At 39.2% G+C, this 22,914-nt stretch overlaps 1 protein-coding gene across 1 annotated transcript; it reads left to right on the top strand.

Annotated features, from left to right (window-relative positions):
• The first annotated feature begins 829 nt into the window (after positions 1–829).
• Positions 830–18,392, top strand: LOC113076560 (uncharacterized). The gene is made up of 7 exons (XM_026249259.1): positions 830–1,066; positions 3,515–3,835; positions 10,383–10,730; positions 11,886–12,008; positions 16,301–16,600; positions 17,172–17,480; positions 17,975–18,392. Exons 1-7 carry the CDS (start codon positions 1,021–1,023, stop codon positions 17,992–17,994), a joined length of 1,467 nt encoding a protein of 488 aa, XP_026105044.1. The 5' UTR covers positions 830–1,020; the 3' UTR covers positions 17,995–18,392.
• The last annotated feature ends 4,522 nt before the right edge of the window (positions 18,393–22,914 follow it).

Genomic DNA, 22,914 nt, shown 5'->3' on the forward strand with positions numbered 1-22,914 from the left:
TTAAGTTACTTATCGGGTTTTACAGTGCTATTTCTTTTGTCTGTTTTCTTAATTGCTGAATATTTATCATGTGAATCCAGTCCTTCGTGCTGTCTTTGCTGTAAACTGGTTTAAAGGGACAGAAGTGAGAGACTTATTTACGCTCATTTGATAAAACTTTTTTGAAAAAAATAATTTTACATTTAAAAATTTCTAGAATATCTGTTTCGGGCTTTTTTGTTAGAGTAAAAACTTTTCCAAAATAAAAAAGTAAGTAAGTGAAATTTATTTTTCACAAAATCTTGAAGTGTTCCTGTAGCTCAGTGGTAGAACATTGCATTAGCAAGTACAAGGTTGAGGGTTTGATTCCCCAGGAACACATGATAGGTGAAAATTGTTAGCCTGAATGCACTGTAAGTTGCTTTGGATAAAAGTGTCTGCTAAATGCATTAATTTAATATTATCTAATGAAATTTTACTCAATAAAATGTACTTATTATTATTTTATTTTTTTACTTAACTTAATTAAGTAGATTTACTTAATTTCCAAATGTGTTAAATTTACTTGAAAAATGCTTGTGCAAAAACTTGCCAAATAAAAATTAAGTAAATTTACTTATTACTTTTTTCAGTGTAACATAATTAGTCTGGCAATAAATGTCAGCATGAATATGAAGTAATAGGATAATGTGTCAGAGTTCCATAGTATTTTGTTTTCTTGAAATAGTCTAATTCATATTGCTTGCATGATTGTGTTGAATTGGATCAGATTTATGGTTGGAAGATTCCGACACGCAAATGAAGTGAATCTCTCTTTGGACAGAAAGTGACTCTTCTCTTGACTCTGTGAAGCAATACACGCCCAGATACAGACTTCACTGGAGATTGTGCTGCATGCCTTGAAGCTTTAGTGTCATAAAAAAAAACACTTCTTCTGTGTGTATTTAGAGCTTTTGTAAACAATCGTTGCTGTCCATCGATTGGATGAGGTGTTGAAATTAACAACCATCGAAATCAGATTTTGCTGGAATTTATAGCAATATGAAGAGCACTTTAAATTTTTTTGAGGTTTTAATACTAATGTGCGGTAAGTGCGCAATTTCTGTTTCATTTTTTACTTTTTTGGTTTCACTTCGACCCTGGAAACAGTGCTTCATGGAAAATCTTCTTTCATTCCTTAAATTCATTAATCTTTACCTTATTAACTGTGTTTTCATTCATCCATGGATTTTAATTATTATTTGAAGGTGCAGGTAAATGTAGGCTATGTTGTGTATAAATTAACTGAAACCAGGTAAAGCGGTTTATGCTTTTTGAATGTGTTATTCTGAAGCGAAACTAAAAATAAAGATGAGATAATGGACTTCAGTTCCCCCAGACAGGGTGGGAAATTAACACACCACCAGCCTGGCACTGACTGATAATCTTGTCGTAGACTATCTGTCGGCCACCGGGCACTTTCACTCTAGAGGGTCCGACTGAGGTCAGACCCTTATGAAACAAGAATATATGGGAATATACTGTCTGCAACATAATTATAATAATACGATATACTACATATACATTTAGATGTATTGGAAACTAGTGCTTATATTTTTCAATATACAGCAATATATGCATTGGCAATGGCTATATATATATATATAAGATTTGTATTTATTTATTTATGTATTTATTTGTCCCCAGAGAGGAAATGTATGTTCACAGAAGGTGCATATACAACACAATGACAAGTACTTTACAAGTAAGGCTACATACAAACTTGTCCAAATACATAAAAAAAAAAAAAACGAGATTTTTAGTAATTTAAAAATAAACATTAGTTGTTTGATCCTTTATTGAGTATACTGTGTATTGAACTACATCGATGCTCCCATGTAAATGTGAATGTATGTAGACACATATGCATGAGTAAATAAATGTTTAATATATTTTACACACGCAATAGCCTACCACTCGAACTGTGGCATGGTTCGCATGAATATGGAATCAGCACGGACTCGGGTGCGCACTAAAGTAAATAAAGTAAATAAGTAAGTAACCTGCACCTATTTACTTTAATGAAACAGATAATAGTGTTGATGCTTTTCCTTGGATTCGAGCAGCAATCAACCTGCCGTGTATTCATGCGTTGCTCCGCTGAACATATTAGCACTAGATTAATAAAAAAAAACACAATTTAGCTGCGTTCTGTTTTTTTTATCATGTGCTGTGCGCGTTTGTGATCCCAGCTAGATTTTTTTTGTTCTAAAAATGTTCTAAGAACATTCCCATGGATTGTTCTAACAATGTTTTTAGTGGGTAGTTTTATTTTTGTTCCCAGAACATTCTCTCAAAATATAGAATAATGTTGTAACAATGCTATCAATAGACATTTTTATAATGTTTTTCGAGAATGTAATCCTAACTTTTAGCAGAACATTCTGGGAACTAAAATAAAACTAGCCGCTGAAAACGTTCCTAGAACATTAAAAATGTATAGGTGGGATTACGTAATTTGAACACAAACGCGCCACGGTTCCACAAAATCAAGTTTAGTGTGAAATTAGAACCCGCACTTTGATAACAGCAAAATGAGCCCAGTGTGAAAGCCTTATAATGCTCTTAAATAAAATAAAATAAAATAAAATAAAATCACCATGCACCCTTGATTGGTACTCTGACATTTCATATAGATTTCGAACAGACAAGCATGTGAGGCCACTAGAAGACTGGGTCTAACAAAATAATATAACGAACAGATTTATAGGCCTAAGCGTTAAGTTTAGTTTAATTAAATAAAAAGTATTTTTGTGTGCTTATTAGTAACATTAATGAATGACAGACATACTTCTTAACTTTAAGTTTTCTTTCCTGCTATACAAACAAAATTGTGAATAATTTTTTGCACAGTTCTTTTCCATACAGAAACAATTTAATATCACTAAAGTTTAACTGTACCTGATCATAAAATCAATCTAAATAATGGTGTCAGAAGACTGCAGACTGTCTTTGGTTTCTTTTGTACATTTGCTCAGTGTCTCCTGTCATTTTATAAAATTGATCTTCAGTGTTCCACACAGAGTGTAAAAATTCTTGTTTATGAAAAACTGGGCCACACGGGGCATAAATTCTTGTAATTAAGATTACAATATTTAATTATTCTTATTGCTAATAAGAAGTAAATGGAGTCGATTCCAGGAGTCAATTCCATCAACTTCTACAGCAGTAGTAGGGAATGAGAGCTAATGCTGATATGATGCACTATGCCTAAATTGTTTGCCACTCTCAGTGTTTTCTCGGTCTGCTGTCAATCCCTCGATCCACTGTGCAGACATGAAGCTCAACTCAATGAACTGAAATTGCCCTCTGCTCCGCTCGCTCGATCCGTGACAGTGGACCTACAGAGAATGTTGTTTCTCTGCTTTCTTTATTTACACCTTAATAAGTCAAATTTTGTTTCTAATACCAGACTAAATTCAGTTTAATTTGTTTATTTTCATCACCAGCAGTGTAACGTGTTTAATCTCTGTGAAATTATTTGTTTGTTCTGCAGGTGTGTTTGGTGCTGATGAAGATGAAGTGAAGTCAATGTCAGTGATGGAGGGAGATTCTGTCACTCTGAACCCTGATCCTGCTCAAATACAGGGATTTATTCTGATACTGTGGAGGTTTGGAGATCCAGTCATTGCTCAAATCAATGGAATTGAGGCGTCCTATCCCAGACACACTGAAATATTCATAGGCAGACTGCAGCTGGATCAGACTGGATTTCTCACAATAAACAACATGAGAATTAAACACTCTGGACTTTATAAAATAGAGGTCATTCAAAGAACTGGGACTTCAAATATGAAATTCACAGTTACTGTTTATGGTGAGTATATATTTATTTTTTAATATCTTTCAGTTTTTGAAAATAATTAGAAGTTTCTTTTTCAAGTCATCTCAAGTTTATTGTCATTCCGCTACATGTGGGGACATACAGTGAAATGAAATGTCATGCCTCACAGGACTACAGTGCTACATAAATACAGACATACAAAAATGAAGTAAAACCGTATAAACCTATACACAACTGACCTATTGACAGATTTTGACTATAAATATACTATATACTAAAGTTAATTCACCACCAGAGGTCATCATCCACAACACAGACTCTCACACTGCACAGTACACCCTGGACTACATTTTCCATGCTCCATTGCACCAATCCCATTCACCTGAAAACAGTCACACACAACTGCCACAAATTACACACACACAGCACAATCATTAGACATGCTTTATAAGCATTTGATGTCCTTTCGCACACTGCAGAGTATTGTTCTGCACATATCTTTCCCCTAGCAATAGCTGTCATACCAAGCCATTCCGTGTTTGTTTTCACAGTCTTGTCTTAGTTTCTAGTTTTCATAGTCTTGTTTCAGTTTATTGTTTTGATAGTCTTAAGTTTATAGTTTTGATAGTCTTAAGTTTATAGTTTTCATAGTCTTGTTTCAATTAGTTTATAGTTTTCATAATCCTGTTTCAGTTTATAATTTTCATAGTTTAGTCTTTTCTTGCTCTGCCCTGTTACTTGTGTTTTGACTCTTTGCTCTGGATTCTGGATTACACCTCTTACTTATCCCTCTGGATATTGTTTGTTCATCATAGACCCACGCGTGCCCTAAGAACATTCTTTCTCTTGCCCTATATATACCTGTTTGCCAGTGCTTTACCCATGTCTGTTATGACCACTTCTCTGTGTAATAAAAGCTTGCACATTGATCCACACGTCTCATGAGCCCGTTAAAGAATACTCGGCCACACAAGGATCCAGTGGCTTTTCTGGGGAACATTGGACAGGTATGGAAATGTCGAGAATTTTGTAGCCCTTAGACAAGGACCACAATCGCTGGAGAACTATGTTCGTGAATTTTTTGCCATAGGACACTATTCTGACCTACCGGACTGTCTTCTAATATAATTTTACTGTGATGGTATAAATCAACCCCTTTGGTCTAAAATTAGACGCGAGGGTCCACGTTCATCACTCTGTCAGTTTTTGGACTATGCTTTGTTGTGTGTTGGCTCCTCATTTACTGTAGGTGTCATGGAGGAAGAATGTGACACTGCACTCTCTCATGTAGTGTCAGCCGCACTAGAACACAAGCACAAAATGGAGGCAACAGCAGAGCCTAATTGCAAAATGGCAGCCACAGTGGACCTTCACGAGTCAAGTCACCGCTGCTAATCCTGAGTCCAGTCAAGTCACAGCTGATCTTCCAGAGTCTCGTCACGTCTCAGCTGAACTTTCAAAGGCTCATCACGTCTTGTCTGTTGCACCCAAAGCCTCAAGGTCAGCTCTTCAGTATCTCAAACTGGCATCCAGCATGGAGGATCCACCACGGTTACCAGTAAGAGCAGTTCCTAAACCAGCGTGCTCAACCCCTCCTGTTTAGGAAATAATTCCCCAGTCTGAAGTGCTTCCCATGATGGGGATCGCTTTATGTTGCGTTTGGGCTGCGTACACCACTACTGACACTCTAGAGGTGGTGGCGTCCACTATGATTTATCCAGAGGTGGCAGCTAATGCTGCAGAACCTTCCAAAGTAGTGACGCTTGCTGCTGAGTCCCCAGAGGTGACTGAACGAGTGAATTCTGTCACGGCTATGGAGGCTATCTATGAACTCTCATTCTGTCCTGTCACGGCTATGGAGGCCGTCTATGAACTCTCGTCCTGTCCTGTCATGACTACAAAAGCCATCTGCTAATCCTCGTTCTGTTCTGTCACGGCAATGGAGGCCATTTATTAACTCTTATTCTGTCCTGCCATGGCTATGGAGGCCATTTATGAACTCTATAGCCCCTTTCACACTGCACATAGGACTCAGAAAATTGCTCTCTGCTCTTGTCTGCTCTGCCCTGGTGGGCTCCAGTTCTGCCTGCTCCACCCTGGTTGGCTCCAGTTCCACCTGCTCCACCCTGGTGGGCTCCAGTTCCGCCTGCTCCACCCTTGTGGGCTCCAGTTCTACCTGCTCCGCCCTTGTGGGCTTCAGTTCCATCTGCTCCACCCTGGTGGGCTTCTGTCCCATCTGCTTGGCTGTTGTGGTCACCTGCTCCACCCTGGTGGGGTCCAATTCAATAAATCACTTTCACCTGAAAACAGGTGCCATATACAGCTGCCACCACTTACACACACATAGCACAATCAACAGACATGCTTTATAAGCATTGGACTTCCTTTCACACACTGCCAAGTATTGTTCTGCACATATCCCTTCCCTAGTGATAGCTGCGATACCAATATATAGTTTTCATAATCCTGTATCAATTTATAGTTTTCATAGTTTAGTCTTTTTCTAGCTTTGCCCTGTTAATCGTGCTTTGACCTTTTGCTCTGGATTCTGGACTACACCTCTTGCTTAGCCCTGTGTATATTGTTCGTTCATCGTAGACCCACGCGTGCCCTAGAAAAATTCTTTGTGTTGCCCTATATATACCTATTTGCCAGTGTTTAACCCATGCCTGTTATGACCACTTCTTTGTGTAATAAAAGCTTGCACATGGAAGTTACACCCATTACAATATGAATGCTTCACATAAATACTGTATCTATACACAACTAACCTACTGACAGATTTTGACTATAAAAATACTATTTATAAATGTTTACCTATACATAAAAAACTATACAAACTATACAAATGCTTCTCATAAATACTTTACATGTGCAAAGAGAAACATTGTATGTTAAGCAGCTGGCTGGGGAACAGTGTAAGAGGATTTGTAGTGCATGGGCAGGCAAACATACACTTATTACTGAGTCTTTTTTGGGATTATGTACACATAGCAGTGTGCCATACCTGAGCCTTGGAGGCAGGTCATGGCGCAGAGAGGATTGCTGCCACCTTCTTCTCTTGTGGTCTTATAAGGCCCACGTGGTAGCCCAGGTACTTTGCTTCGGCAAGGGCCAGGTGACATTTCTGGGGGTTGGCGGTCAGGTCAGCCCGGCGTAGTTCCGAGAGCACCTTCCGCAGCTGCTCCAGATGGTCTTCCCAAGTCTCAGAGTCTATAATGACGTCATCCAGGCAGGCAGCCACGTAGGCCTGGTGCGGCCACAGGAGGACGTCCATTAGACGCTGGAAGGTTGCTGGGGCCTCGTGCAGGCCGAAGAGAAGGACCCGGTACTGCCAATGGCCACTTGGGGTTGAGAAGGTCGTCTTCAGCTTGGCCTGTTCCGTTAGGGGGACCTGCCAGTAGCCCTTGGTAAGATCGAGGGTCGAGATAAAACGGGCCCTTCCGAGGTGATCCAATAGCTCGTCGACCCAGGGCATCGGGTAGCTGTCGAACTCTGAGACTTCATTTAGGCGGCTAAAGTCGTTACAGAAGCGGAAGGTGCCATCAGGCTTTGGAACCATTATGATGGGGCTGGACCATGCGTGATGGTTCGATGACCCCTAATATCTCCTGTACCTCTTCCTCGATGGCGTGTCCAACTTGTCTTCAGCGGCCACTAGTCGTAGCATTTGCTTCAGGGTTTGATTAAATTGTTCAACTAGCCCATCGGTCTGGGGGTGGTACACCGTGATGCAGAGCTGTTGGACCTTTAGGAGTTTGCACAGGTCAGCCATCATCCGGAATATAAATGGAGTGCCCTGGTCAGTCAGTATCTGGGACGGGATGCCGACCCAGCTACACAGCAGAAACAGCTCCTGGGCAATGGCTTTCGTGGTGGCCTTATGGAGGGGGATGGCCTCAGGGTAGCGGGTGTCATAATCCATGATGACCAGGATATGTTCGTGGCCAGGGGCGGACTATGGCAGCGGCCCTGCCAGATCCATCCCGATCCGCTCAAAGGGCACCTCAATGATGGGCAGCGATATCAGCAGCTTGGGGGAGGGTTGGAGTTATCAGCAGCTTGGGGGAGAAGCGTTTGACTTCAGCCTCCAGGCCCGGCCAGTGGAAATGGTCGACAAACCACGGCCGCCTCTTCTGATCCGAACCGCTCCACTACATGGTGTGTGGTGGGACCCCCGGCCAGTAGCCAGTGTTGGGCAAGTCGAGAAAGGTTGGCAGCTTACGCTTGGGCCGGCTGCTGTGGGCTCCTTCATCAACTCTTTATAGGAATCACTCCGTTCCGGTGTAAGTGCAAAGTATGCCCGTTGCGCTTCTCCCATTAAAAGCGGTGCCACCATCCAAGCCCACTCGTCCCTGGGCCACGCCTCCCGGGCGGCAATGGAATCAAACATTTGCAGGTACATTGCTACATCATCGTGTACCGTCATTTTTTGCAGCAACTGCATCACCTGGACACAGGGGTCAGGTAGCGGAGTTCACTGGGCAGCGGCGATGCGGATCACGGCAAGCTTGCGTTCAGTTTCCCCTTGTCGGGAGGCCATGTGCTCCATAATTTGCTGCTGGCGGATGCTCACTTTGGTGAGGTGTTTCAGCAGGTCTTCCATCTTTGGGGGAGGAGCACCACCTGGGGAAACAGAGTGAATGTGAGCCCCCCCAAAAAAAGAAAGTCACACACTGCTCTCTGCGGGCAAAATAGAAGATAGCATTAGCCGAGTCTTGTGGAGTCTCTCACCTCTCTGTTCATTTGCCAGATTTATAAAGCCAGAGCTTGATGGGGTGCAGGTGTGGCCGCCCAGCCCATGATGAGCAGGTGCAGGTGTGACTGCTCAGTTTCCAGGGCGACACTGATGAGAGCTCGGGACATGTGTCAGAGTATGTTAAATCTTCCGTTAAAAATCTGGGAGTAATCATAGACTGTGATTTTAAACTTGAAAAGCAGAAAAATTTTGTATTTAAAGTCAGTTTTTTTCAGTTAAGGCTCTTGTCTAATGTGAAACCTTTTTTTGTCATTGAAAGACTTTGAAAGAGTTATACATGTTTTTATCTCCTCTCGATTGTATTATTGTAATGCCATCTATGCTGGTGTCAGCCAGGCATCTCTTTCACGCCTGCAGTTGGTGCAGAATGCATCACCTAGACTACTAAAAGGGGTATGTAAGCGTGACCACATTTCTCCCATACTGGCTTCCCTTCATTGGCTTCCAGAACGTTTAGGATTGATTAAAAAAAATTTAGTGTTTGCCTACAAATCCCTAAATGGTCTAGCCCCTACCTACCTTTCTGACCTTATACAACAACATGTTCCATCGAGGTCTCTTAGGTCAGCAGATTGTATGCTCTTGGCTGTTCCTAGAGTAAGGTTGAAACATAGGGGAGATCGGGCTTTCTCAGTTGCAGCCCCTAAACTATGGAATAATTTACCATTGTCTGTGAGGCTGGCCCCAACACTATCTGCTTTTAAATCTAGTATTAAAACACATTTATTTTCCTAGGCTTTTAGTTCAGTTTGAGAGCTGTGTGTTTTTGTCTTTTTGATGTCATTTTTTATTTTGTTGTTGTTGATTTGTGATGTGGGATGTACAGCACTTTGGTCAACTTCTGTTGTTTTAAATGTGCTCTAGAAATAAACTTGACTTTGACTTTGACTTTGATTGCAGTCATAGGTCAGCAGTGTGAAGAACAGAGGGTTTGTGGGTGACCGGTCCAGGATCCAATTAAAGAGGGAATTGTTTAGGCCCAGCAGGTTTACTTTATTAATGATCTGTTGTCGGATTATTGTGTTGAATGCTGAGCTGAAGTCGATGAACAACATTCTAACATAGGATTCTTTACTCTCTAGGTGGGTAAAAGCCAGGTGGAGGGTGGAAGAAATTGCATCATCGGTAAAGTGGTTAGGATGCTATACTAACTGGGGCTGATTGAGTGTGGTGGGGAGGCTGGTTTTGATGTTGTGCATGATTAACCTCTCAAAGCACTTCATCATGGTTGGAGTCAGTGCTATGGGACAGTAGTCGTTTAGAGCATCACACGTGATTTCTTTGGTACCGGTATAATTGTTGTGGATTTGAGAAATGTAAGGACGACTGCCTGCCTCTGCAAGGTGATAAAGATATCTGTTAGGACATCTCTCAGCTGTGCAGCACAGTGTCTCAGTACATGGTCAGGTATGTTTCCAGGACCCGCATCCTTACGTGGGTTAATCCTAAATAGGGTCTTCTTTACATCACCTGGAAACAGACAGAGCGCTTGGTCATTGGGAGGTGTGGGCAGTTTTTGTGCAGGTGCGTCACTGCATTATAAACTGTGAATAAAAGTGGTTGAGTGCATCTTGGAGGGATGTGTCATTATCACAGGCCTGTGGCAGGGGCTTGTAGTCAGTGATGGTCTGAATTGCATGCTACAATTAAACTGATATTCAAAGTACAGCCAGCAAATATTACTTGTAATGTGTTTACATAATGTCTTACATAATTTTAAAACGGCAATATGACAGTAACGATTATTTGCATTAATCTGCATTTGCCTTATGTTGTAACCAGAAGATGAACTAATTGTGTAACTTAATGTGATTTTTGCAGAGTCACCATCTGCTGTTGATGCTGGTGTAACTGAAATGAAGCTCATGTCAGTGAAAGAAGGAGATCCTGTCATTCTTCAGACTGGCGTTCCTCAACTAACCGGAGATGAGCTGATAGTGTGGAGGTTTGGGGATGAAGGAAAACTCATAGCTAAACATGATATAGAGGCCAAAAGCCCACCTTTATATGATGACACTGATGAGAGATTCAGAGACAGACTGAAGCTGAATGATCAGACTGGATCTCTGACCATAACAAACACCAGAACCACAGACTCTGGACACTATAAAGTGAAAATAAGCAGCAACAAACAAACCATATACCAGAAATACATTGTTACTGTCAGTGGTGAGTAACTCAGTTGAAGTAAGTAACTGAAGTATTGATTGTTTATCAGTTGTCTGTGAATAATTCCAGATGATGTGACATTTAGAGAATCAAACCTTTCTTTAAAAAAATTTAACTTCAGGGTACAGTGACGTCATGCAGCTTCAAGAGCTCATAACTTCTTCTTCGGACCTTTTATTATTTAAAACAATTTGTTGTGAATTATATAAAATATAATTGCATGGGCAAACCGGGCAGCTGCCTGGGGCAGCATTTCTTCATGATACATGGGGGGCGGCACGACCAGTTAAAAAAAAATAATAATAATCCTCTGCGCAACTGCCGCGAAGCGGTTTTTTATTATCTATCATTTCACTGTGTGGGGAATTGGCAAATTGGTGCCCCTGTTTGCTGAGAAACGTGCAAGCTGTGTGAAAAGGGGAAAGGGTAGCGGGGCATGGCGCGGGTTACAGTTCACCTCTTGGTCTCTACCAAATGGAACGGACAAGAGGGGGAATGGGGGATCTACGGTATAGAGCAATACTTGAATGGAATTAGTGGGCAAAAGTTAGTCACACCTTGACTTTCCTCCAAATAAAACACATTTCACTCATAATTTTATAAATACAGGCCTATACTTCCTGCACATTTTTGTTTTTCTGAATTGTGTGAAATGGCATATAAAAATAGGTAATACAAAACGATTCTGTGGTTACCAAGTTTAATGGGTTTAGTCTTGACTTCTGGTCGTGAGTGACAGTGTTGTGGGGATGGGAAATCTGTTTATTGTCGAGTGCCAAATAAACACAGAGATGGACAGGAAAAGTTCAAAGCCATCAGGTGCCTATTTAATAAAAAAAAAGAAGAAGAGGAGGAGAAATGAGCAAAAGATAAATGTGTATGCAACTATTTTCTCTCTGTATGTATGTTCTCTAATGAATGAAGGGCTAATGTTAATTGGTGGGCAAAACCCTTAAGTGACTCGCCCTGTGTGTAATTCAATGTAGAACTGCCAATGACTGCTGTCCAGCAATTGGTCATTTAAAATGTAAACTTCATTTCTGTTTTCATTGCTTATACTATAAGTATCACAAGCATTATACCTAAAAGGTTACTGATGTTTCTAGTGCTTGTTATATATCAGAAACACATGACTGTCTCTGTTTATCATTACAGAACCAGGTCTGTCTCCAGTAGCTGTAGCTGGGATTGTTGTTGCAGGGATTGCTGTTGTTGTTCTCCTGGCGACTGCAGCAGCTGTTGGTTTGATTTACCATCGCCGAATGATCGCAGAAATACGTAAGTATTACAGTTGATAAAGCGACAGAACAAATAGCTCTACTGTGTGAAAGAATGAGATTTAAAAGCTGTAGCAAAGTGGAATATTTTAAGCAAATAACCACTTAAATTGCACATAAACTGTTGAATAATTTCAGAAGACTTATAGCGCACAAGTCATGTGGAAAACATTTATGCTGTATTTCTGGTGTCCTGCATGTTTTTTATCTTTGAGATGGTCTTGACAATATACCATTGTATAGAACAGAGCTGCATGAAGATTTTAAAATAAGGACTGGTTTATTTAGTAGTAGGTATGATATGTGTAATGGTTTTCAGACACACAGCAAAATCTCCAGTGTTAATTTAACACTCTGAGGCCCCGTCCACACGGAGACGGAGCTTAGCCCAATCCGATCTTTTTTTTCCTCGTCTCAAGAAATATCCGCGTCCACACGAAACCGCAAAATGATGTAGTATACATGCCAGACCAGTATGTGGCGCTGTAATTCTGCCACAGAGATACACTAAAAACAGAGAAGAAGACTTGGACTATGCTCATAAACCATGCGCGTGGTACACAAACGAACATGGAACTAGGGCTGGGCGATATATCTAACGATATGATCATGCGCATCTAATCAGTAAAGCTGCTTCCGTGATCACCGCTAAAATCTCCATCACCTGCTTATAATTGGAGTGGCATTTAATAGACAGCAGAGATGGGACTTTCAAGTCACAAGCAAGTCTTCAAGTCATATCCAAATCCTCAAAGGGTTAACGTTAATGAGATAATTAAGTGACTAATTAAATGATGATTGTGCATTAATGATGAACTTCTGCTGTTAACAATCAACATCACTGAAGTAAAGAGAAACACAAGAACTACAACTGAATTTAGCCACAGCCTTCAACTGAAAAAAAAAAAACACTATGTCACCATAATTGTGGTCAGGGTTTGCTTTAGGTAGTCTCTTGACCCTTTTACTAATTCAAAGCAATTTGATTCAAAACAATTGCAATATTGTTTTTGCAACAAACATGTTTGCTTTGCTGAATCAAACCTTGTAGTGACAGATGATCTTATGCTTTTTCTGCTTTTATCTCATGTTGATTTGGACTAGATAGTCTTCTTTGGATTGTTGACTGACATTCAGCTTTTACCAGAGTTGGGACTTTCAATTCACAAGCAAGTCTTCAAGTCATATCCCAAATCCTCAAAGGGTTAAAGTTAATGAGATAATTAAGTGACTAATTAAATGATGATTGTGCATTAATGATGAACACCTGCTGTTTTTGAGAATTACAGAGGATCAGATGTTGATGTTTTATTGGTTAAAGTGATTCAACCATAATGGAGATCAGCGTTTGCTTTAGTGGGGCTCTTGACCCTTGACTGTCGTGTTATATCTCTTTATGTAGCATTGCATGAGGTGCTGTAAAGCAGAGAGAAGAAATTAATCTGTATGTGATAGGTGGTCAGATTACAATCAAATTGACATTAGCTCTATTTAAGTTTAGCATAATCAACCCAGTAAAACTACACTATGGAAAAAAAATTAAAGTAAGTGAATTTTAAATCTACTAAGTGCATACAAAATTTGAAAAACTATACTCTGTAGACACACACAGACATCAAGAACCAGCATATGACTCTCAACAGTGGTGACAATCAACAAAATGTTGCATGCTGGGTAAAACCTTAGGTAAAACTCCCGTCATGCACTGCAGTATGAAAAATTGTCACCACTGTTGAGGATCGTGTGAGAAGTGTGTTTGTCTAAAAACCTGAACTGATTGTCTCCTTTTGTGTTTTTCAACATTGAAGCATTGTGATTATTTTTACTTCAGTTCAGTAGTAGCTGAGTGTCAGTCTACTATCCAAAGATAAACACATTTTCATTATGTTCAGTCATCATGAGTTATAAGCAGAAAAAGCATAAGATCATCTGTTACTGCAAGGTTTGACTCAACAATGCATACATGTTTGTTGCAAAAACAATATTGCAATTGTTTTGAATCAAATTGGTTTGAATTAGTAAAAGGGTCAAGACACTACTTAAAGCAAACCTTGACCACAATTATGGTGGCATAGTGTTTTCTTTTCTTTTACTTTTTTTCAGTTGAAGGCTGTGGCTAAATTCAGTTGTAGTTCTTGTGTTTCTCTTTACTTCAGTGATGTTGATTGTTGACAGCAGGTGATCATCACTAATGCACAATCATCATTTAATTAGTCACTTAATTATCTCTTTAGCTTTAACCCTTTGAGGACTTGAATATGACTTGAAGACTTGCTTGTGACTTGAAAGTCCCACCTCTGATAGACGGAGCCGTAGATCGCTGACAAGCCACGCCATATCGCGTTCATTATCGCCTGCGGTAATGAACGCGATATGGCGTGGCTTGTCAGCGATCTACGGCTCTGTCTATTAAATGCCACTCCAATTATAAGCAGGTGATGGAGATTTTAGCGGTGATCACGGAAGCAGCTTTACTGATTAGATGCGCATGATCATATCGTTCGATATATCGCCCAGCCCTACATGGAACAATACATTTATAAATCAGTGTTAATGTTAGTTAATAAAAAGACAATCGTTCAGTGTTTGTCATGTTTTTGTTGCTGTTACGTGACGTAGAGGTGTCTGATTAGGGGGGAGACGTGGGCTGATGACGTCATCGTTTCAGAAAATATACGGATTAGCCGGCCAGATGAAAACGCAAAGACGGCGTTTTCAAATTTATCCACTCTGGGGCCCGGTTTCAAAAAATAGCGGTTTCACCTTGCAAAAACGCCGGATCCGTGTGGACGAAACGCCTATCCGATAAAAAATGTGTGCATATTCACAGAAACTCCGTGTGGACGGGGCCTGAGTGTGGAATCATATAAACTCTGAAGCAGTGTTAAAAGTAACACTGAAGCAGAGTTGAAGTTAATGAGATAATTAATTAATTAATTAATTAATTAAGAAGTTAATTGGGTCATGATTGACCATTATTGAAGACACCTGATGTTAACAAGCAGACTCACCAAACGAGAAAATCACAATTTGTGTGTCACCATTATAGTGGTCAGTGTTTGCCTTAGTTGGGATCTTGAACCTTCAGTTATTTATTTTAGACTTTGTGAGGCTGTGGTAACAGAGTTATAACATACAGACCAGAGCAAAGGCAATCATGTGTGCTATTGATTGTGGTTTGGACTAATTGTCATGGAGTGACGTGAATGTGTGAGTTGATGTTCCTTTAACGTATACATAAATTAATTGGAAAAAAAGATAGCAGTCCAGCATTATTGGCATATGACATGTTTTTAAAAGTTAGTTCTACATAAAGAAAAAATTGTTTAATTTAGACACACAGACATCAAGAATCAGCGTGAGCATCACAACAACGGTGACCATCAAAAAAGCATGTTGTAGCCAATAAAAACTCATCCATGGCTCCCATCATCCATTACGGCATGAATAAATTATGAGCTGAACTGTGTTTTTAACTTTTTATTCTAACTATATTTTATTTTTGCTGCTTTTATGTGAATCTTTAGTATCTAGTTTTGTGATGTTCAGAGTAGATCTGTTTATCTGGATATGCTGTTTGTCACCGTTGTTGAGATTCATACGCTGATTCTTGTTGTCTGTGTGTGCCTAAAATAAAGACTCTTTAATTAAAACAAAAATCAAAATCACTTGCAAGAGATGGCTACAAAATTGTGGGATCAAAGCTGTTACAATCAATAGAAATATTTAGAGAAAACACTGTAAATTAGTTCAGTAACTCAGGTCAAACAACGATTACATTAAAACATAATCATCATCACCACCCGATGACTTTTGCTGTTGGCTTGCCAAACAAATGTTAAAAGTAAAAAGCCACAAGCCAAGATCACAACTAAAGCAAACACTGACCACTACAATTGTGACATACAAATTGTGATTTTCTCGTTTGGTGAGTCTGCTTGTTAACATCAGGTGTCTTCAATAATGCTCAATCATAAGTCAATTAACTTCTTAATTATCTCATTAACTTCAACTCTGCTTCAGTGTAACTTTTAACACTGCTTCAGTGTTTATATGAGTCCACACTCAGAGTGTTAAATTAACACTGGAGATTTTGCTGTGCAGATTCTCTCCTTGCATACATTTATGTGTTTTCCTATGTTAACATTATTGTAAATTGCTATTAGAGAAAAGAGATGACAAACTGATTATTGGAAGCACATGTGAAGAATCACACAGCATCTTTTCAGTGTTTCTGTCATGTCACTCACTTATAATCTCCTCGTTGTTTCTATGTGCTGTTGTGTCATGAAGCGGAGACAGTGTCAGGAGTGGAGGGAGAAGATGTCGAACTAAAAACTGGTGTTACTAAAATACACACAAGTGATCTGATAGAGTGGAAGGGTGGAAATAAAGACAATCTCATTGCTCAAATCAAAGAAGGGACTACCACTTCATATGAGGATGTTTTTTATGGGGTATTCAGAGACAGACTAAAGCTGGACATGAAGACTGGTTCTCTGACCATCAAAAACCCCAGAATTGAACACACTGGACCCTATAAGTTTCTGATCAACGAGAAATGCAAAAAGAGATTTATTGTTTATATCAAAGGTGAGTATCTCCAGACTTCCTGTGTAATAATGAAATAAAAGAAATGGAAATAGATTGTCACGTATCATGTTTCCAGCATGTCAAAACACAAGAGATACAGGTTCAGTTCTTGTATATCGTGTCATTTCTATCTTCTATGTTTTCCTTAAATATAGATATGAACAAGAACTTCATCTCCAGAAGTGCAATAAGAGTTCACATCATGAGCATGAACTCTCATAGTATCATATACACCCTGAAACTCAAACGTCTTCACATCACAACAACCCCAAAATAAAGAAATTATAACAGAAAAATATTAATTATTGTACAGTGGAATGTGCTTCTTAAAGTTATAATAATTATGATATCTGTCTTTGTAAGCTAACCATTTTTCAACTGAAAAAAAAATACTGATATACATTATCAATAACCATATTACATTAATTAATATCACATATTTAATGTGTAGTTCTTTTTACCAATGCTTGCTCTCACATATGAAACACACACACACCTTTAATGAAGCTTTATTCAATTATCAGTGCTCCTCATTTCTATTCTTTCTTCTTTCTCCTCTTGTGACATGTAGGAAAGACACTGACAGTGAAGGAAAATTATTCTGACACTCTAGAGACTAAAACTGAAATACAGACCGGTGATGAGATACGGTGGATGTTTGGAGATAAAGATGCTCTCATAGCTGAAATCAAAGGAGAGACCAGAGAGATGACTACATATGATGGTCCTGATGGGAGATTCAGAGACAGACTGGAGCTGGACATGGCGAATGGATCGCTGACCATCAAAAACATCACAGCTGATCACGCAGGACTCTATAAACTACTGATCCTCAGCTCAGGAAGTACCTTGTGCAGTAAATTCTTCATTTATGTCGGAGGTGAGTATCTCAACTCTTTGAATGTAATAATGCTCGCAGTTCTTCCTCATGCATTCTGTTGTTCTGTTTCTGCAGTTAATTCAGCTCAAACTTGAGTGACGTGAGTAACATAAATCAACGTGACAAAGAAGGGAAATAATATAAAGCATAGAAATCAAGAAGAGAGTAGAGAAAAGTGTTGTGTCTCAAAGCCAATGATGAATTTCTTTGATGTGGTTGACAAAGCTCGGGACTCAGAGTTCCAGATGTCAAAATATAGACTTTATTAATCAAAGTAACAAAGCCACATCTGAGTTGCCTGGTTTGCCACAGTTTATTACTAGTCCACCTGGTCCATTTTTTTAACGGTGGAATTTGGCCAAATCAACCAATAAAACATCTATTATGCCTATTCCTGGTTGGCTGTGGTCACATGAGACATTTCATGTTCAACAATGCTGTCTTGTTGGTTTTTATTTTCACTTGATTCTTTATTGTCTTGCATTTTCTTCCAGAATCCACAGCGAGTGAGTGAATAAATCAGCGAGTGTAGTGAAGCCACTGATGAATGGAGAGAAGATGGATGAAGTGAATGAGGAGGAGGGGAGGAGTTCACTTTAATAACATAAGACCCGCCCACCAGTGTCAACCACTCTGACATCAGCAGCAGATACAACAGCAATTATATATACAGTAAATTATAAATATTATATATTATTATATTATTTACCTTTTTGCATAATAAATTACATGTTATCCAGTTTAATTTAAATGTTTAAATTAATCAGGTTTTGATATCAGATTGTATTTTCAACCCGAATTTATAGTGCCTTTGTATTCATGCTGATGTATGAATGTGTTTGTTTTATTAATTTTCACTAAAGCATCTGCTTGATGAATAAATATTAATGTAGGGTACTGATATGCCGCTGATCTTAATGACTGATCATTTCTGTCCTCTAGCAGAAAATAACACTGATACAAACATCTGTTTTCACAAGAAACGCATGGAAATGTACCTAAATATAAATTTGTATGTGAACGTTATGATATAAATTATTAATAATAATAATTAAAATAGTGTGACATGTGTTGCTGCATACTGTATGTTCTATCAAATGAACATAATATGGCCAGATATAATTGTAAAAAAAAAAAAAACATAACATAAAATGTTTTTCTGGTTGTGTTACTAGTAGTAGTAATAATAATAGTAATAATGATAATAATAGTTGCGTTTCAATTACAATATTATTATTTTTTTATTTTAGGCTACAGTTAACCTTTTTTTAGTTATAGGTTTGTACACATCAGTATTGTTCTTTAACTGCTGTAATCTTTATTGTGGCAAAAACAAAAAGAGAACATGTGTGTGATGCTGGTTGCTTGCTGATGAATAAAACATCACTGCATATGTACCAAATATAGTTACAACAGTTAAAATTAACATTGAAAAGAGTCATACCGCCTAAGTACTGATCACCATAATGGTGACGTCAAAATAAACTATTATTTTCAATAAGCCGTCAACACCTCTGTTAATCTATATAAGAACTTTTTTACATTTATGACAGAAATAAATCTTGTTTATAATAAGTGAAATTGGTAATACTGTTTTTGGAGTAATTTACGCTGGAGTTTGACATCAAACAAAAGTTGGGTTTTCACTTTGAACCAACATTTGACTTCTGAGACCATCTAGTGTGATGGGAAGCTTTATAAGAATGTTAGAGGATAATGTTCTAACAATGTTATCAATAGACATTTTTTGAATGTTTTTACAGAATGTTATCCTAACTTTTAAAAGAACATTCTGGGAACTAAAATAAAACTTGCCGCTGAAAACTTTCCCAGAACATGAACAATTTCTAGCTGGGCTCTTGGCATTCTCTTGATGAGCTTCAAGAGGAAGTCACCTGAAATGGTCTTCCAACAGTCTTGAAGGAGTTCCCCGAGAGATGCTTAGCACTTGTTGGCCCTTTTGCCTTCAGTCTGCGGTCCAGCTCACCCCTAAACCATCTCGATTGAGTTCAGGTCCGGTGACTGTGGAGGCCAGGTCATCTGGAGCAGCACCCCATCACTCTCCTTCTTGGTCAAATAGCCCTTGATGCCTTCAGTGTGAATCTACAATTTTCATTGTCATGAAAATAAAGAAAACTCTTTGAATGTGAAGGTGTGTCCAAACTTTTGGTCTGTAATGTATAGAATTTTGTTACTGGCAGCATTAGTGCACTTCTTTAACTCCTTCCTTTTAAATGGGTTTTTGGTTAAATGCCTAACATAAGTTTTGCATTGAACACAAGCTGTGGATATTTTCACATTTTGTTTGTGACACAAAAGTCAAGATTAACACCACATTGTGTTTATAATTTTTTTCAAAGCTTGAAGTGTTTCTTAGTGTCTAAATGGGACTACTTTTTTTTTTCAAGTGTGCTATTAGTATACTTATTTTAAACTAAAAATAGGAAAGTATACTTTTAGTTTACTTTTTATGTACTTCTCAGAAATGCTCTTTATGTACTCTTTATTTACTTCTCAGCACACCTGGGGCCTGGCAAACACTCCTTAGTGCAAGCTCTGCCAGAAAAGGGGCACACTGGGGCACATTTTGAGCAGCTGCTCAAGAGTGCTAGGGGAAGGGCGGTACCGCTGGCGCTACGACCAGGTGCTAAAGGCTTTGGCGGACTCCATCTGCACAGATATCCAGCTCAACAAGACCCAGGCAGCCCCCAAACAAACAATCACCTTCATTAGAGCTGGGGGGGGGGGGGGGGGGGGAAGACAGCTTAAGTTCCCAGGCAACATCACAGGCACTTCTCTCCGCCCAGAAATGGTGCTAACATCCGAGTCTACCAAGCAAGTGGTTATCCTGGAACTAGGGCTGGGCGATATATCTAACGATATGATCATGCGCATCTAATCAGTAAAGCTGCTTCCGTGATCACCGCTAAAATCTCCATCACCTGCTTATAATTGGAGTGGCATTTAATAGACAGCAGAGATGGGACTTTCAAGTCACAAGCAAGTCTTCAAGTCATATCCAAATCCTCAAAGGGTTAACGTTAATGAGATAATTAAGTGACTAATTAAATGATGATTGTGCATTAATGATGAACTTCTGCTGTTAACAATCAACATCACTGAAGTAAAGAGAAACACAAGAACTACAACTGAATTTAGCCACAGCCTTCAACTGAAAAAAAAAAAACACTATGTCACCATAATTGTGGTCAGGGTTTGCTTTAGGTAGTCTCTTGACCCTTTTACTAATTCAAAGCAATTTGATTCAAAACAATTGCAATATTGTTTTTGCAACAAACATGTTTGCTTTGCTGAATCAAACCTTGTAGTGACAGATGATCTTATGCTTTTTCTGCTTTTATCTCATGTTGATTTGGACTAGATAGTCTTCTTTGGATTGTTGACTGACATTCAGCTTTTACCAGAGTTGGGACTTTCAATTCACAAGCAAGTCTTCAAGTCATATCCCAAATCCTCAAAGGGTTAAAGTTAATGAGATAATTAAGTGACTAATTAAATGATGATTGTGCATTAATGATGAACACCTGCTGTTTTTGAGAATTACAGAGGATCAGATGTTGATGTTTTATTGGTTAAAGTGATTCAACCATAATGGAGATCAGCGTTTGCTTTAGTGGGGCTCTTGACCCTTGACTGTCGTGTTATATCTCTTTATGTAGCATTGCATGAGGTGCTGTAAAGCAGAGAGAAGAAATTAATCTGTATGTGATAGGTGGTCAGATTACAATCAAATTGACATTAGCTCTATTTAAGTTTAGCATAATCAACCCAGTAAAACTACACTATGGAAAAAAAATTAAAGTAAGTGAATTTTAAATCTACTAAGTGCATACAAAATTTGAAAAACTATACTCTGTAGACACACACAGACATCAAGAACCAGCATATGACTCTCAACAGTGGTGACAATCAACAAAATGTTGCATGCTGGGTAAAACCTTAGGTAAAACTCCCGTCATGCACTGCAGTATGAAAAATTGTCACCACTGTTGAGGATCGTGTGAGAAGTGTGTTTGTCTAAAAACCTGAACTGATTGTCTCCTTTTGTGTTTTTCAACATTGAAGCATTGTGATTATTTTTACTTCAGTTCAGTAGTAGCTGAGTGTCAGTCTACTATCCAAAGATAAACACATTTTCATTATGTTCAGTCATCATGAGTTATAAGCAGAAAAAGCATAAGATCATCTGTTACTGCAAGGTTTGACTCAACAATGCATACATGTTTGTTGCAAAAACAATATTGCAATTGTTTTGAATCAAATTGGTTTGAATTAGTAAAAGGGTCAAGACACTACTTAAAGCAAACCTTGACCACAATTATGGTGGCATAGTGTTTTCTTTTCTTTTACTTTTTTTCAGTTGAAGGCTGTGGCTAAATTCAGTTGTAGTTCTTGTGTTTCTCTTTACTTCAGTGATGTTGATTGTTGACAGCAGGTGATCATCACTAATGCACAATCATCATTTAATTAGTCACTTAATAATCTCTTTAGCTTTAACCCTTTGAGGACTTGAATATGACTTGAAGACTTGCTTGTGACTTGAAAGTCCCACCTCTGATAGACGGAGCCGTAGATCGCTGACAAGCCACGCCATATCGCGTTCATTATCGCCTGCGGTAATGAACGCGATATGGCGTGGCTTGTCAGCGATCTACGGCTCTGTCTATTAAATGCCACTCCAATTATAAGCAGGTGATGGAGATTTTAGCGGTGATCACGGAAGCAGCTTTACTGATTAGATGCGCATGATCATATCGTTCGATATATCGCCCAGCCCTACCTGGAACTAACTGTCCCCTGGGAAGAGCTTATTGAAGAGGCCCACGGGCGCAAGAGGGCTAAGTACGCAGGGCTTAGCTCGGAGTGCCAGAACAACGGCTGGAAAACTCGCTGCGAGCCAGTCGAGGTCGGGTGCCGAGGCTTCGCTGGCCACTCACTGATGCGAACCCTCAAACTCCTTGGAGTAAAAGGACTGCAAATGAAAAAAGCCACCGCAAACATCTTAGAGGCCGCAGAGAGGGCTTCTTGGTGGCTGTGGATCCGTAGGGGGGTCTGTGAAGCAACATGCCACTTGGACACAAGCTGGGGACTGATCACCCCCGGTTGGGTCGCCCGGGTGAGGGTGTATGAAGATTAAAGACCCGAAACACCCTATGACCCCAGGTTTTTCACTGATGACGTGTCCAAGTAGCACCTGAAGGTGTATTCAAACTCAGAAATATACTTAAAATTACGTTTAAGTATACTTGACTTATACTTACAAAAAGATTAAATATCTTTGAGCTATAATCCTAGAATTTGTGTTTTCATTGTTTTATGGTAGAGGGTCATGCATCTTCTGTACAAAATTTTCAAAAATACACAAGTGAAGAAGAAAAAGAAACACTACCCAGCAGGCGCAGTACATCAGTGT

Source organism: Carassius auratus, unplaced genomic scaffold, assembly GCF_003368295.1.
Source record: "Carassius auratus strain Wakin unplaced genomic scaffold, ASM336829v1 scaf_tig00020715, whole genome shotgun sequence".
NCBI lineage: Eukaryota > Metazoa > Chordata > Actinopteri > Cypriniformes > Cyprinidae > Carassius > Carassius auratus.